Genomic DNA, 14308 nt, shown 5'->3' with positions numbered 1-14308 from the left:
ATCGAGCCATGTTTCCTTTCTATATCTGAACAGTTCCAGTCAAGGTTTATGGGGGAGATTAAATTCTCTAGTTGTTACAACCAAGAAACGCACAAGGAGGTTTGAACTGAAGTCACTGTGACTTGGCATTTCTTTTGATATAAAGCCTTGGCCCCCTCCACTGGTTGAGGTGAGTAAATGTATTCTGTGAACAAAGAAACTGGAGGGACTTGGTACGTCAGACAGCATCAATGGAGATGAGTGGTCAGTCATTGTTTGTAGATGAAAATGCCAAGTATAATTACCTAAAAACCAGCAAAAATATATTTGTTGTACTCTTTTGAAGAATTAATTTTCTGGATAGCATTATTGTTATAATAACTTATGGTATGATGTTGAACTCCCTGAGTTATGATGTTCCTGGTTTAAATTCCTGTATCTTTAAATGACTGGAGCAGGAATTTAGTTCTGAACATCTGATGTGCATGAATACTCTAGGAATATAGGAAAGATTGAGGTTAGAAAGGTTTTGTGTGCTAACTCTTAATATACTTCAAAGGTTTATGAACAGATTTGAGATATCTTTTTTAAAATATTTTTGTATTTTTCACACTGAACCATATCAACCAAAATATATACTAAGATTTCTCATTAAATATACACAGTGGCATTTTCTCCCTTTTTAAAAATCCCCTACCCTCCCTCTCCCCTTCCCACCCCCCCTCCAAAACCAATAAATATTCAACATATACCATACAATAAAACCATTAAACAATGTCATCACACATTGAAAAATAAACAAGAAAAATGTGTCATCTACTTTTACCCACTGGATCAAGTCGTTTTGTCTTATCATCATTTTAGGGGATGAAGGTCTGAGGCAAGCCCTCTCTGTTATGTTCCATGTACAGTTCCCAAATTTGTTCATATAATGTGACTTTATTTTTTAAATTATATGTTATTTTTTCCAATGGAATACATTTATTAATTTCCATGTACCATTGCTGTATTCTCATGCTCTCTTCCATTTTCCAAGTTGACATTATACATTATTTTGCTACTGCTAAGGCTATCATAATAAATATTTTTTGCACTTTATCCAATTTGAGGCCTAATTCCTTACTTCTTATATTACTTCAAAGAAAGATTTTTGGATTTTTTGGTATGTTATTTTTTGTGATTTTATTTAACATCTGATTTAGATCTTCCTAAAACATTTTCACTTTCTCACATGCCCAAATTGCATGTACTGTTGTTCCCATTTCCTTCTTACAGTGAAAACATCTATCTGATAATGTTGGATCCCATTCCTTTAACTTTTGAGGCGTGATATATAACCTGTGTAACCAATTATACTGTATCATGCGTAACCTTGTGTTTATTATATTCTTCATAGTTCCGGAACATAACTTTTCCCATGTTTCATTTTTTATCTTTATGTTTAAATCCTTTTCCCACTTTTGTTTGGGTTTATAGCTTATTTCATCATTTTCCTTATCTTGCAGCTTAATGTACATGTTCATTATAAATCTTTTAATTACCATTGTGTCTGTAATCACATATTCAAAGTTGCTTCCGTCTGGTAATCTCAGTCTGTTTCCCAATTTATCCTATAAATAAGCTTTCAGTTGATGATATGCAAACATTGTACCATGAGTTATTCCATATTTGTACTTCAACTGTTCAAATGTTAATAAATTATTTCCCAAAAAAAAAATTTTCTATTCTTTTGATTCCTTTTCTCTCCCATTCTCTAAAGGAAAGGTTATCTATTGTAAAAGGGATTAGTGGGTTTTGTGTCAATAACAATTTTGGTATTTGGTCATTTGATTTTTTCCTTTCTAAGTGGATCTTCTTCCATATATTAAGTAAATGATGCAATGCTGGTGAACTTTTATATTGCACCAGCTTTTCATCCTACTTATAAAGTATATGTTCCGGTATCTTCTCCCCTATTTTATCTAGTTCTATCTTAGTCCAATCTGGTTTTTCCCTTGTCTGGTAAAAATCTGATAAATACCTTAATTGTGCTGCTCTATAATAATTTTTAAAGTTTGGTAACTGCAAACCACCTTGGTTGTACCTCTCTGTTAATTTATCTAATGCTATCCTCGGTTTCCCCCTTTTCCACAAGAATTTCCTTATTTTTCTCTTTAGTTCATTAAAGAATTTCTCTGTTAAGGGAATTGGTAATGATTGAAATAAGTTTTGTATCCTTGGGAAGACATTCGTTTTCATGCAATTTACCCTACCTATCAACGTTAGCGGTAATTCTTTCCAATGTTCTAAGTCTTCCTGCAATTTCTTTATTAGTGGCTGATAATTTAGTTTGTACAGGTGGCTTAAGTTATTATCTGACCTGATCCCTAGGTATCGGATTGCTTGTGTTTGCCATTTAAATGGTGATTCTTTTTTAAATTCTGTATAATCCGCATTACTCATTGGCATCACTTCACTTTTATTTGCGTTGATCTTGTACCCCGATATTTCTCCATACTCCTTCAATTTCTTATATAATTCTTTTATTGATATTTCTGGTTCTGTAGATGTACTATGATGTCATCTGCAAATAAGCTGATTTTATACTCCTTTATTTTTATCCCTTTTATTTTATTTTCTGTTCTGCCAATGATTCTATTGCTAAGGTGAACAATGAATGGGATAATGGACATCCCTGTCTAGTTGACCCTACTTTAAATTGGCTCGATATATATCCATTTACTGTTACCTTCGCCAATGGTGCATTATATAATGCTTTAATCCAATTAATATATTTTTTCTGGTAAATTGAACCTCTGTAATACTTCAAATAAATAATTCCATTCTACTCTGTCAAAGGCTTTTTCTGCGTCTAAAGCAACAGCAACTGTTGGCTTCTTATTTCCTTGAACTACATGAATTAGATTAATAAGTTTACAGACATTATCCGCTGTTCGTCTTTTCTTAATAAATCCAGCTTGATCTTGTTTTACTATTTTTGGTACACAATCGGCCAATCTGCTAATAATTTCACTATTATCTTATAATCTGAATTAAGTAGAGATATTGGTCTATATGATGCTGGTGTTAGTGGATCCTTCCCCATCTTTGGTATTACTATAATTATTGCTGTCTTACATGAATCTGGAAAGTTTTGTGTTTCTTCTATCTGGTTCATTACTTCCAGGAGAGGAGGAATTAATAACTCTTTAAATGTTTTATAGAATTCTATTGGAAATCCATCCTCTCCAGGTGTTTTATTGTTCGGCAGCTTTTTTAATATATCCTGTACTTCCTCTATTTCAAATGTTTTATCAGTTTGTTTTGTTCCTCTTCTTGCAATTTCGGCAGTTCAGTTTTAGCTAAAAACTCTTCTATTTTATCATCTTTCCCTTCGTTCTCAGTTTGGTATAATTGTTCTTAAAATTCCTTAAAGTTCTCATTAATCTCTATTGGGTTATATGTAATTTGTTTGTCCTTTTTCCTTGATGCCAATACAGTTCTTTTAGCTTGTTCTGTTTTAAGTTGCCAGGCTAATATTTTATGTGTTTTTTCTCCCAGTACTTTTGCTTTATTTTCATTATGTTCTTCTTCACGTACGTTTGTAATGTTTCATATTTTATTTTTTTGTCCGCCAATTCTCTCCTTTTCATTATATCATCCTTTTTTACTAGTTTCTTTTCTGTACTTACCATCTTCCTTTCCAACTGCTCTATTTCCCGATTGTAGTCCTTTTTCATCTTAGTTACATAACTTATTATCTGCCCTCTAATGAAGGCTTTCATTGCGTTCCATAATATGAATTTGTCTTTCACTGATTTTGTATTTATTTCAAAATATGTTTTAATTTGGCATTCAATAAACTCTCTAAATTCCTGCCTTTTAAGTAGCATGGAGTTTAACCTCCATCTATATGTTCTTGGAGGGATGTCCTCCAGTTCTATTGCTAATAACAGGAGTGAATGATCAGATAGTAATCTAGTTTTATATTCAGTTTTCCTAACTCTCCCTTGAATATGGGCCAATAACAAAAACATAATTCCTTGAGTATGTTTTATGCTGACTTGAATAATATGAGTATTCCTTCTCTCTTGGGTGCTGCCTCCTCCATATATCCATAAGTTTCATTTCCTGCATTGATTTAACCATAAATTTGGCTACTTTATTCTTTTCATTTGTCTTTTGTCCAGTTTTATCCAACATTGGATCCAAATTAAGGTTAAAATCCCCTTCTATCAATATATTTCCTTGTGTATCTATAATCTTCAAAAAAATATTCTGCATAAACTTTTGATCCTCCTCATTAGGTGCATATATATTGAGCAAATTCCAAAATTCAGAATATATATGACACTTTATCATTTCATACCTCCCTGCTGGATCTATTATTTCCTCCTCTATTTTGATTGGTACATTTTTATTAATTAATATAGCTACACATCTAGGTTTTGAATTTTATGATGCTGCCGCTACGTGTCCTACCCAATCTCTCTTTAATTTGTTATGTTCCACTTCAGTTAGATGTGTTTCCTGCACAAATGCTATATTTATTTTTTCAGTAAATTTAATAGCCTCTTCCTTTTAATTTGGTTATGTATTCCATTAATGTTAATCATCTTATAGTTCAGCGTGGCCATCTCATATCCTGTTTACACCTCATTTCCGCTTCCTCACTACCATCATCACCAGTTTTCATCTCTCAGTTTTCCCTTTTTAAACTCAATCTATGACAACACATTTAAAACTACTCCCTCATCCAATATTTCCTTAACCTCAAATAACCCACCCCCCCCCCACCCCTGAGTTGCCTCTTATCCCTTGCCGGGCAACCACAACTCCCCTTTCCATTTGGATTGCAATCCTGCTGGCAAGCGTCAACTGATTTCACAGTGACGGTTATTCTCTCCCCCCCACCCTCCCCAACCTCCCACAGAAAACACTTTTTTTTTTACACATATTACAAAGTTCTCCCTTTTTTTTCCCCCTTACTTCGGGATCCATTCTTTTATAAATTCCTTCATATCTGTGCCTTCTTCATCTTCCTTTAGGCCCACTATTTTTATGTTGTTTTGCCCTCTATAATTTTTCAACATATCAATTTTCTGAGCTAACAATTCTTGTGTCTTTTTAATTTTTTTATCACTTTCTTCCAATTCTCCTCTTAAGTCGTTTACTTCCATTTCTATAGCCGTTTCTTTTTCTTCCACATTTTCTATTCTTTTCCCTATTTCTGTCATGACTAGTTCTAATCTTTGCATTTTATCTTCCTTTCTTTTTATTTTTCTTTTAATTGCACTAAATTCTAATGACAACCATTCTTTTAAATGCTCTCATTTGTTCTTCAAAAAATGCTTCATCTATACTCTGTCCATCTGTTTTACCTTTTATTTCTCTGTGACGATCTTGGTCGTCTTCTTCCTCGTCTTCTGTGTCTGTACCCTTGTTGGTGTCTTCTTCTTCTCTTCTTTGTATCTGTGTCTCTTCTGATTTTTCTGATGAGTTGCTTGTCTCACTTTGTTGAGTCTCTTCTTGCTGTTGATCCTCTCCTCCTGCTGCTTCTCCTCTTGTCGTTCACCCCATCGACTTTCTTTCTCACCTGGTACTTCACTCCCTCTCCTGCCGCTTTTCTCATCTTCCAGCTGAGAGCCCTGGTGTCGCGCTGGTCGCGCTATGGTTGCCCGCTCCTCGGCTGATCCCCCCTCCCGTCGGTGTTTTCCTTTACCTTAGATTGCGCAGTTGCACACTTTTTGGCTCAGAGAGCCACTTTTGCAGTCCACCGCTCGGGGGTGGGGGGGGGGTCGCGACTCTGCAGGGCCGGCACCAACCTCGGAGCTCTTCGCCACCACGGCTCCCTGTTCCTTTGTGAAGGTAAGGCCTTCTCTCTTTTCCGGCGTCTTTCCTCCCCCCCCCCCCCCCCCCCCCCCGTTGTTTTTACTTTTTCCTTCTTAGGTGCCATCTTTTTTTATCTTCTCTGCAACTTTATCTTTTATTTCTTATATTTTATATTTATTGAACTTTGTCTTTTCTTGACTTTTTTCTTCTTTTCTGGAGAGGGCTGGTTTTACCCTACCGGCCACTACTCCATCACGTGACTCCTTGGATTTGAGATATCTTAAGGCCATGAAAGATGCCATATGAATGCATAATTCTATGCACCTTCATATACCTCTGCATTGATCTTCCCCTTGTGTTTTCTCCCCCATATACCCGCACAGCAGATTATTATGAATGTTTATTATTTTGATGCATCCTTTCACATTAATCTAAATATTTAATGGCTGCACATTTCAATTATGTCTTTCTAGTGTTGGACCAGATAGAACCTGTTGGTGAAATTTTTTTTTAAAAAGGATGGAACCAAATTTGTGTTAGGGGCTGGGGTGGGGGGGGGGAGCGGGTAAGGAGAGGGTTTATGTGGGAAAAGGAACAAAAACAGGAGAAGGGAGAAGAATAGAAAAGGAATTTGTTACCCAAAATTGGAAAATTCATTGTTTAATGTAAGGTGAACTGGATTGTGGCTGCAGACAATGAGAAGTAAGTCAGGAGAGCATCAAGTAGTTGGCTAAACAGTGCCCAATGTTATTCTGGACACAAATGCAGATTTCACATGCTCTGTGTTCATTTTGGATGAGATATCGTAATTTTGCATTGACCTTTTGAACATCTGGTCCTTTCTGACCACAAAGTTATGGGGAAGCTCCACAATTAGAGCAACCTATTCTTAACCTTGTTTTGGCTATGGCCCCCTTAGGACTCAGCTCAAAGCAGTCAAGTTTTGTTTTCTTCTGTACTTCTCTCCTACCGACAACATAAGAAATATTTTTGTTAAGTGAGGTAAAAAGAAAACAAAGCTTTTACTTAAATGTACTAAAGACCCCCATTGAGAATGACTGATTTAGAGCATACCTCACAAAGGCTGTGACACAACCTATTTCCACACCAAAAACAATTTCTATGGTTCAGATCACTATTCTGGGGTTTGCATTGAATTGCAAACATTTCCCAAAGAATAAATGATGCCAATCACATATTGAAAGCAGGATTTGATTTATTCAAATGTACTGCACACTGGACTGATTCTAAGTTGCAGAATCTTATCTGTAAGCTATTGGTAGCGATTCAAGGATTTACAAGTGCAAAGACAAATAGAATTTACTTCAAACAGTGATAATTATAGAATTATCGAATTGCATTAGCTTTTAAATTTCATTTGTATTACTCCTTTCAATATTACCGCAAGATAATCGGTTCACTTTTTGCGAAAGTTTATCAGAAGTTGACATATTGGTAGCCTGGTAGTGTATGCCTTGGAGGTGCTCAATTTTTATTTGCTTTGCATTACTGAGGGATGTTAGTTAAGAAATGTCTTGTATATTTAAAATTTTATTAACAGTTTTGAATAATCATTACATAGGTTATTGAATAAACATGCTTGAATAATGTGTGATATGCTCCTTTGTGTCAGCGTGCAGACTTTCTAAGCTGCCTCTCTTCTGGTTGTAGGTTGTGGCCCTGGCGTACTGGCAGACACAAAAATGCACACATTTGACCGCTGTGTATATTTTGGGGATTCTTGCCAGGATGTGCTCAGTGCTTTAGGATCTCCATACAAAGTCTTCTACAAGTCAGAGGATAAGGTAAATTTAACTTTTCGTTTCTCCTTGACTCCCAAGAATATGAGGAAGTGTTGTGTTCCGATCCATAATGTGACGGACTGAATTTTTAGGTATGTTGAAAGGAACCAAATGTACTTGTTGTTAATCTTCCTTCCTGATGATTGTAGTACAATTTGTTTTAAAACTCTATGCATGTTTCATATTGTCCATTGCCTATTTCCCGTTCAACTCCAGTGACCTTCAATGGCGACTGCCTCTTGCCATTCTGTGCTGCTTTACTTCATGAAGACTTGTAGCATTGTGTGGTGACTGAGATGTATGTTTGTGTATTAAAATTTCTGGGTATGATACCCTTTGCCCAAATGACTGGACACCTTGTATTTAAGTTTGATTATCTGCCCTTTCTGTGCTCATTTTTATGCGACTGATTATCCATCTGCTTCTTTCTACAGATGAAGATCCACTCTCCTTCCCCTCACAAGCAGGTCCCCTCCAAGTGCAATGACTACTTTTTCAACTACTTTACTCTCGGAGTGGTGCGTACCTACAGTTTCAGTTATTGTTGATGAGTTGACAATAATTTGCCTCAGCAGAGCTTATTTTTTATCTTTCTCTGTCTTTGGTAGGATGTCCTGTTTGAAGCTACAACTCATCAGGTGAAGAAATTTGTGCTTCATACCAACTATCCAGGTCATTACAACTTCAACATGTGAGTGCAGAAAACACTACAATCAGTGAGATTTTGAATACAGAATATCACCTGTCTTGTTTTTACGGCTGGTTCTAGTGTTGCTGTTTTGATTCGCTTCCACTTAATGTGAAATTTCATGTATTATGTTGGAACATGGTTAGGGAAGTATATCCAGTCCATTTCTATGCACCTCAATGTTATGTTAGTTGTGCATGCAAATCATTGATTCTAATGTACCATGGCCAGATCCCCTCTCATGATAGTGAAATTTACTTTCTACTAATTAATTTCTGCTCTACTAGATTACCTTTTGCCATTTTTCACTTCATATGTAAATATAATACTCTGATCTCTGATTCCAAAGAGGTACCCGCTTTTAGTTCACCTCACTACCCAGTGCCTGTCGCAGCAAAGCGGGAAAATGTCAATTATATTTTCATGAATGCACTCTGGAAATTCCTCCTCAGATTTGGAATAATTAAAGTTCTCCATTATTATCACCCTCCAGTTCTAGCAATTCTTTGTAATTTCCCTATCGGCTTTCTCTCACTCCCTGCTTACCTGGTAGCGTGATGGAAGTCTGTAGAATAACATACCTGTAATTTATTAACTCTAACCAGATTTTGATACATCAAGAACATTCTTTCTCTCAGATCAATGTTGTTATTTAATTAGTTCTGTGAGATCCTTAACTCTACTGCCATTCTTTTTTTCCCTTTGGTATCTTTCCTAAACTCTGTAAAGACTTGGAATGATACGATAATTATACTAAAGGAAAAAAAACCTTTCTTACAATTGACACTTTAAAAATAATCTACTAAGTGTTTCTTCATTTGATGTTTACACTTGTCAGCTGAAAAAAGAAAAAAAAACATGTAGGGTTTTGGGTAAAAGCAACTGAAAAAAATGTTTCTCTTAGCTGAATAGTATTCATGGTTTGCCTCCTGTCTAAAAAGGGTGCCATTTAAGAGGTATTAGAAGATTAATGACTCCCTTTGGATTGTATCTCAATGTAGAACATTTTCAGTTGCTTGGATTGTTATCTGATCTACTTGCTGTTGGGTATTTGCCTTTTGAAATGGACCTATACATTTTTTTGAGATATAAAGTCAATTTTGAGTCCAGCTTTAAAGTATTTTGTGGAGCTCCATCCAATTGTATTGTTGAGCAGACTCATGGAGTGCTCTGTCCTTGGGAAAGCCATCTTTAATTGGAAACGAGGAAATCATTTTTAGTTACTAGGGAGATCGAAAGTATGCCTGTAATCTATTAATGGGCACTTAACACTTGGGATAATTTGGTGTCAATTGCCCAGTGCATAAATAGACTGTGATTGGGCCTGTACAAATTAGAAAGCTCAAGGTTCAACCTTTGGTGCATACAGCATATGAAAGGTTGGAAAAGGTAGAGAGGATGGTATAAGTTAGTGGAGTCCTTGCTCTATATGGACCCTACACTAAGTAGAAGCAACAATGGCTCTGCAATAATGCGTCTCGCAATTGAATACAGTAAAAGTAAAACATGATAGTCTTCAGACACTGTGGCTGGAGAAATTCAGCAGGTAAAATTGTGTACTTTATATAGCAAAGATAAAGATACATAACCAATGTTTCAGGCTTGAGCCCTTCATCAAGGTATGGAAAAATGTCAGTGTCTGATCAAAAAGGTAAGGGAGGAGGAGGAGCACAGTCCTAAAGGCAGGAGTTAATAGGTGGAGAAGAGAGAAGAGAGAATAGAATCCTTGCAGGGAACAGGATGTGAGGAGAAAATTTGGACAGGTACATAGATGGGAGGAGTATGGAGGTCTATGGTCAGGGTGCAGGTCAATGGGACCAGGCAGATTAATAGCTTGGCATAGACTAGATGGGCTGAAGGGACTGTTTCTATGCTGTGGTGTTCTATGGAATCAAACCAGAGTCCCTGCTGTTGTGAGACAGCAGCTCTAACCACTACAACACTGCTGACTTCAAATGTGGACAGGGGCATGGATGGGAAGGGTTTGGAGGACTATAGTCTGGGTGCAGATCAATAGGACGAGGTTGAATAATAGTTCGGCACAAACCCTGTCCCCTGCAAGGATTCTATTCCTTTCTTCAAATTGCTCCATTTTCACCACACCTGTTCCCAAGATGAGGTCTTCCAATCCATAAAATGCTACAGCACAGAAAACAGGCCATTCGGCTCTTCTAGTCTGTGCTAGTCTCATTGACCTGGTCCTATTTCATCACCCTCCAGTCTTCTCCCACCCATGTATATATACAATTTATTCTTAAAACTTAAGATCGAGCCTGTATTTACCACATCAGATGGCAGCTCATTCCACACTCCCACCATTCTGAGTGAAGAACTTTCCCCTAATGTTCCCCCAAACCTTTTCCCTTTCAGCTTAAAACTATGACCTCTCATATTTATCTCCCCCAATCTATCAAAAAAGCCTTCTCACATCCACTCTGTCTATACTGCTCATAATCTTGTAAACCTCTATCGAATCTCCACTCATTTTTTCTTTACTCCAAGGAATAAAGTCCTAATCTTTCCCTGTAAGTAATTCAACTCCTGAAGACCCAGCAACATCCTAGTAAATCTTCTCTGCAGTCTTTCAATCTTATTGATATCCTTCCTGTAGTTAGGCGACCAGAACTGCACCCAATATTCCAAATTGGGCCTCACCCAACTCCTAGACTCAATACTATGATTTATAAAGCCTAAGATGCCAAAAGCTTTCTTTACAACCCTGTCCACCTGTGACCCCACCTTCAGACAACAATGTATGTGTATTCCCAGATCTCTCTGCTCCTCTGCACTCTTCAGTTCCCTACCATTTATTGTGTATGTCATACCTTAATTTGTCCTTCCAAAATGCATCATCTCACACTTAAACTCCATCTGCCATGTTTTGGCCAATTCTCCCAGTTGGTCCAGATCTCTCTGCAAGCTTTCAAAATTTTAATCGCTGGACACAAAGCCTCCTATCTTTGTGTCATCAGTAAACTTACCCTGCATCATCAGTCCATATCATCTGAAATGTGCTCCTTCTTTCACAAACATGGCTTCACCTCCACCACCATCAACTCAGCCCTTACCCGCATCTCCTCCATTTTCTGCTCATCTGCCCTGGCCCCCTCTGCTTCCAGATGCAATGAACACATGATTCTCCTTGTCATTATCTACCACCCTACCAACCTCTGCATCCAACACATTATCCTCTGCAATTTCCAGCACTTACAACAGGATCCCACTGCCAGACACATCTTTCCTTCTCCTCTCTCCCTTCTGTAGGGACCACTCCCTCTGTGATTCACTTGTGCACTCATCCCTTCCTACCAATCAACCCCCAGCACCTTCCCCTGTGGTCGCAAGAGGTGCCACACTTGCGCCCACACCTCCTCCCTCACCTCAGTCCAGGGCCCCAAACAGGCCTTTCAAGTGAAGCAACACTTCTTTTGTGGGCACAGTCTGGGAGATCACTTTGCTGAGCACTTTCACATTGTCTGCACCAGAAACAGGGACATCCCAGTAGTCAACCATTTCAGTTCTGAGACCTACTCCCATATTCCATGTTTGTCCATGGCCTCCCACCAAGACCACCCACAATTTGGAGGAATCCTGCCTGGTTTTTTTTTGTCTGGGCACTCTCCAGCTGGATGGCATTAACGTCTTCTTCTCCAGTTTCTGCTAACCAACTCTCCTTTCTCCCTCTCTTTTCTTTCCCCTGTCTTCTTTCCCTTAGCTCTCCACCCTCTTCCCTTTCTATTCACCTAGCCATCCCTCCTCCCCCTGCTTGCTGCTGTGTCTGCCCTCCCTTCTCCACTCGTTACCTCCTGCCTTTTGGACCATGTTCCTCTTCCCACCCTTGCCTTATTGTTCAGACAGCTACTGACATGTTTCCATATCTAAGCCCGAAACGTATTTTTTTCTTTGCTATATAATGTATACTGTTTAACCTGCTGAGTTTCTCCAGCATTGTGTTTTTACTGAATACAGTAAAACAGCCATTATCCAGAATTAAAGCAACTGACAAAAGAATTGCAGAAAATAAATAGGTTAAAAAAAGTTTAAAATTGGCGCTCCCAGCAATTAGTTCCCCATAGATGCTGGACACTGGAGTCTTTACTGTATTATATAAAAGGATAGTAGCCTGGGTAGAGGACTTTTATTACCTTTAAAGTCCTCGGAATGACTGCAGTGAGTGTGCTACACTTGAGCAGCGGGGTAAAACTGAATGTCATTCGCCTATGCATTATTTATTCTGTGCTGGCAATACTCAGGGAACTATAATAGTTTTTAGACACAAAAAGACAAGTTAATTATACAGCATTGCCATGAGTTGGCTGTGCCTGTGCATGGAACCAGATTCTGTTCAGTTAGGCACTGTTCTTATGTATAATTTTCAAGGTTTCAGAAGTTAGTCCAGTCAAGGGATTTTGTGTTCTGCAGCAAGCATTGAATTTGTTGTTAGCTTTTTGTTTTGCCTTAAATACATATTGCAACGTCAATTCTTTTAAAGGAAAACTGGGATTCAATCATTTTTATGAATAATATAAAAACAGATGCAAAGCAATATTCTCTGGTATTTTGTTTACATTAATGAGTTTTGTGACTTAATATGAGAACACGCATTTTTATCTGTGGCCTGATGTGCGTCATGATTTGTTTTTCTGCAATCTTCAAAAATTGCTGAAGTACTTGAAAAGGTTTACTGGCTACTTAGGCAGTCACTTGAGATTGAGAGCGACTTTTACTCTAGTTTTTTTTGGTTTTTGAGATGGCTGATGATGCCAATGTGTGACCCACAGATGGGGCAAGAAAAATGGGTGGGTGAACAGTCAGTGAGATGGTACTCTCCTACTTCTGACATATGAACGGTTCTTGCTGCCATTCCAAATGGTCGTCCTCCATTTTTGAACAGTCTTGGGATTGCCAGGAACCAGTGGAGCTGTTGCATTGCTTTCAAGGAGGCATTCAGATCATCCTTAATCTTTTCCTCTATTTACTGGGTAATTTCTCCCTGTGTCCAAACTTGGAATAGGGTGTATATTTAAGAGCACTGGTGTGGGGCATGAGGACAACCAGTGGAGTCGACTGTTATTAAGGCATCAGAAATGGGGATGGCTAAGGAGAGGACAGTGACATTGGTTTACCGATCCTTCCAATGGATTTAGAGAATTTTGCAGAGCCAATCATCACCATTGTCAGAGGTGCCAGTAATAGGCAACATAAACGAGGGTAAGTTTTACTGCTGCCTGGTAGATCTGAAATCTTGTGCTGGTTCAAGCACCCTTTCTCTCATGCATCCAAAAGCAGTTGTAGCACTCTGAAGAGGTGAATTTTGACACCAATTACCTGTCATTATTCAGAGGAGGTTCCTGAGATACGGGGAGTAGTCTACTTTTTCCAGTATCTTGCCATGAATATTTAGTGTCTAGGGATAGTGTTGTCTGGTGGGGTCAGGTTAATAAAAGACTTTTATTATGAGGGTATGATACTTTAGTTAATCACCAGACTTTAAGCTTTGGCTCGTAATGTACATACACAAGTGTTTTCATACAGTAACTTGATCATTGAGGATGGAAAGCCCTTGATTTTGGAGTGGAGGCAACACAAGTTAAACATTTTCCTATTGTCCAGTAGATTAGCCCCACTGCAGCATAAAGCTTTGGAGCTCAGGTGCAGAAACATTAGGAAAATTTGTCAAGCAAGGCTGTGACAGATTTTTATGTATATATTTTATGTATTTCTTAATAAGGGACTTTGTGGTCTGGAAAAACAGGGACACACTCAGACAATTACACAACAGAGAACCCTTTGAGATGGCAACTGGTAAATATTGGAGGCCATTTGTCTGCATATTCATCGTTTGGTGAAAGCTGAAAACAACCATAAAAATTAGATTTGAATGGTTCATTGAAAACTGAAGTCACTGATTTTTTTTGCTCAATAAAGTTGTTTGATTAAACAAGAGAGCATTTGCTTGTTTATATATATTTTTGGAATTGAAGCTGAACAAAAACAGTAAACAGATGAAGTCATTTGCTTTTAATGT

The 14308-nt window shown here is 37.8% G+C and overlaps 1 protein-coding gene across 9 annotated transcripts in view; it reads left to right on the top strand.

Moving 5' to 3' along the window:
- The window catches only part of phaf1 (phagosome assembly factor 1), a 105929-nt gene that overhangs the window by 63081 nt on the left and 28540 nt on the right, over positions 1-14308 (top strand). For 8 of the 9 annotated variants that reach the window (XM_069901169.1, XM_069901178.1, XM_069901176.1 and 5 more), the window contains 3 exons: positions 7462-7595; positions 8027-8110; positions 8201-8283. In XM_069901169.1, the coding sequence (XP_069757270.1) occupies positions 7462-7595; positions 8027-8110; positions 8201-8283 (301 nt within the window). Of the gene's footprint in view, positions 1-7461; positions 7596-8026; positions 8111-8200; positions 8284-14011; positions 14210-14308 lie in introns of those variants that run through there. The other variant, XM_069901177.1, reaches the window with a different exon arrangement.

Source organism: Narcine bancroftii, chromosome 10 (genome assembly GCF_036971445.1).
Source record: "Narcine bancroftii isolate sNarBan1 chromosome 10, sNarBan1.hap1, whole genome shotgun sequence".
Taxonomy (NCBI): domain Eukaryota; kingdom Metazoa; phylum Chordata; class Chondrichthyes; order Torpediniformes; family Narcinidae; genus Narcine; species Narcine bancroftii.
Note: the sequence above shows the minus strand (reverse complement) of the source record. Positions and strands in the feature narration are given on the sequence as shown.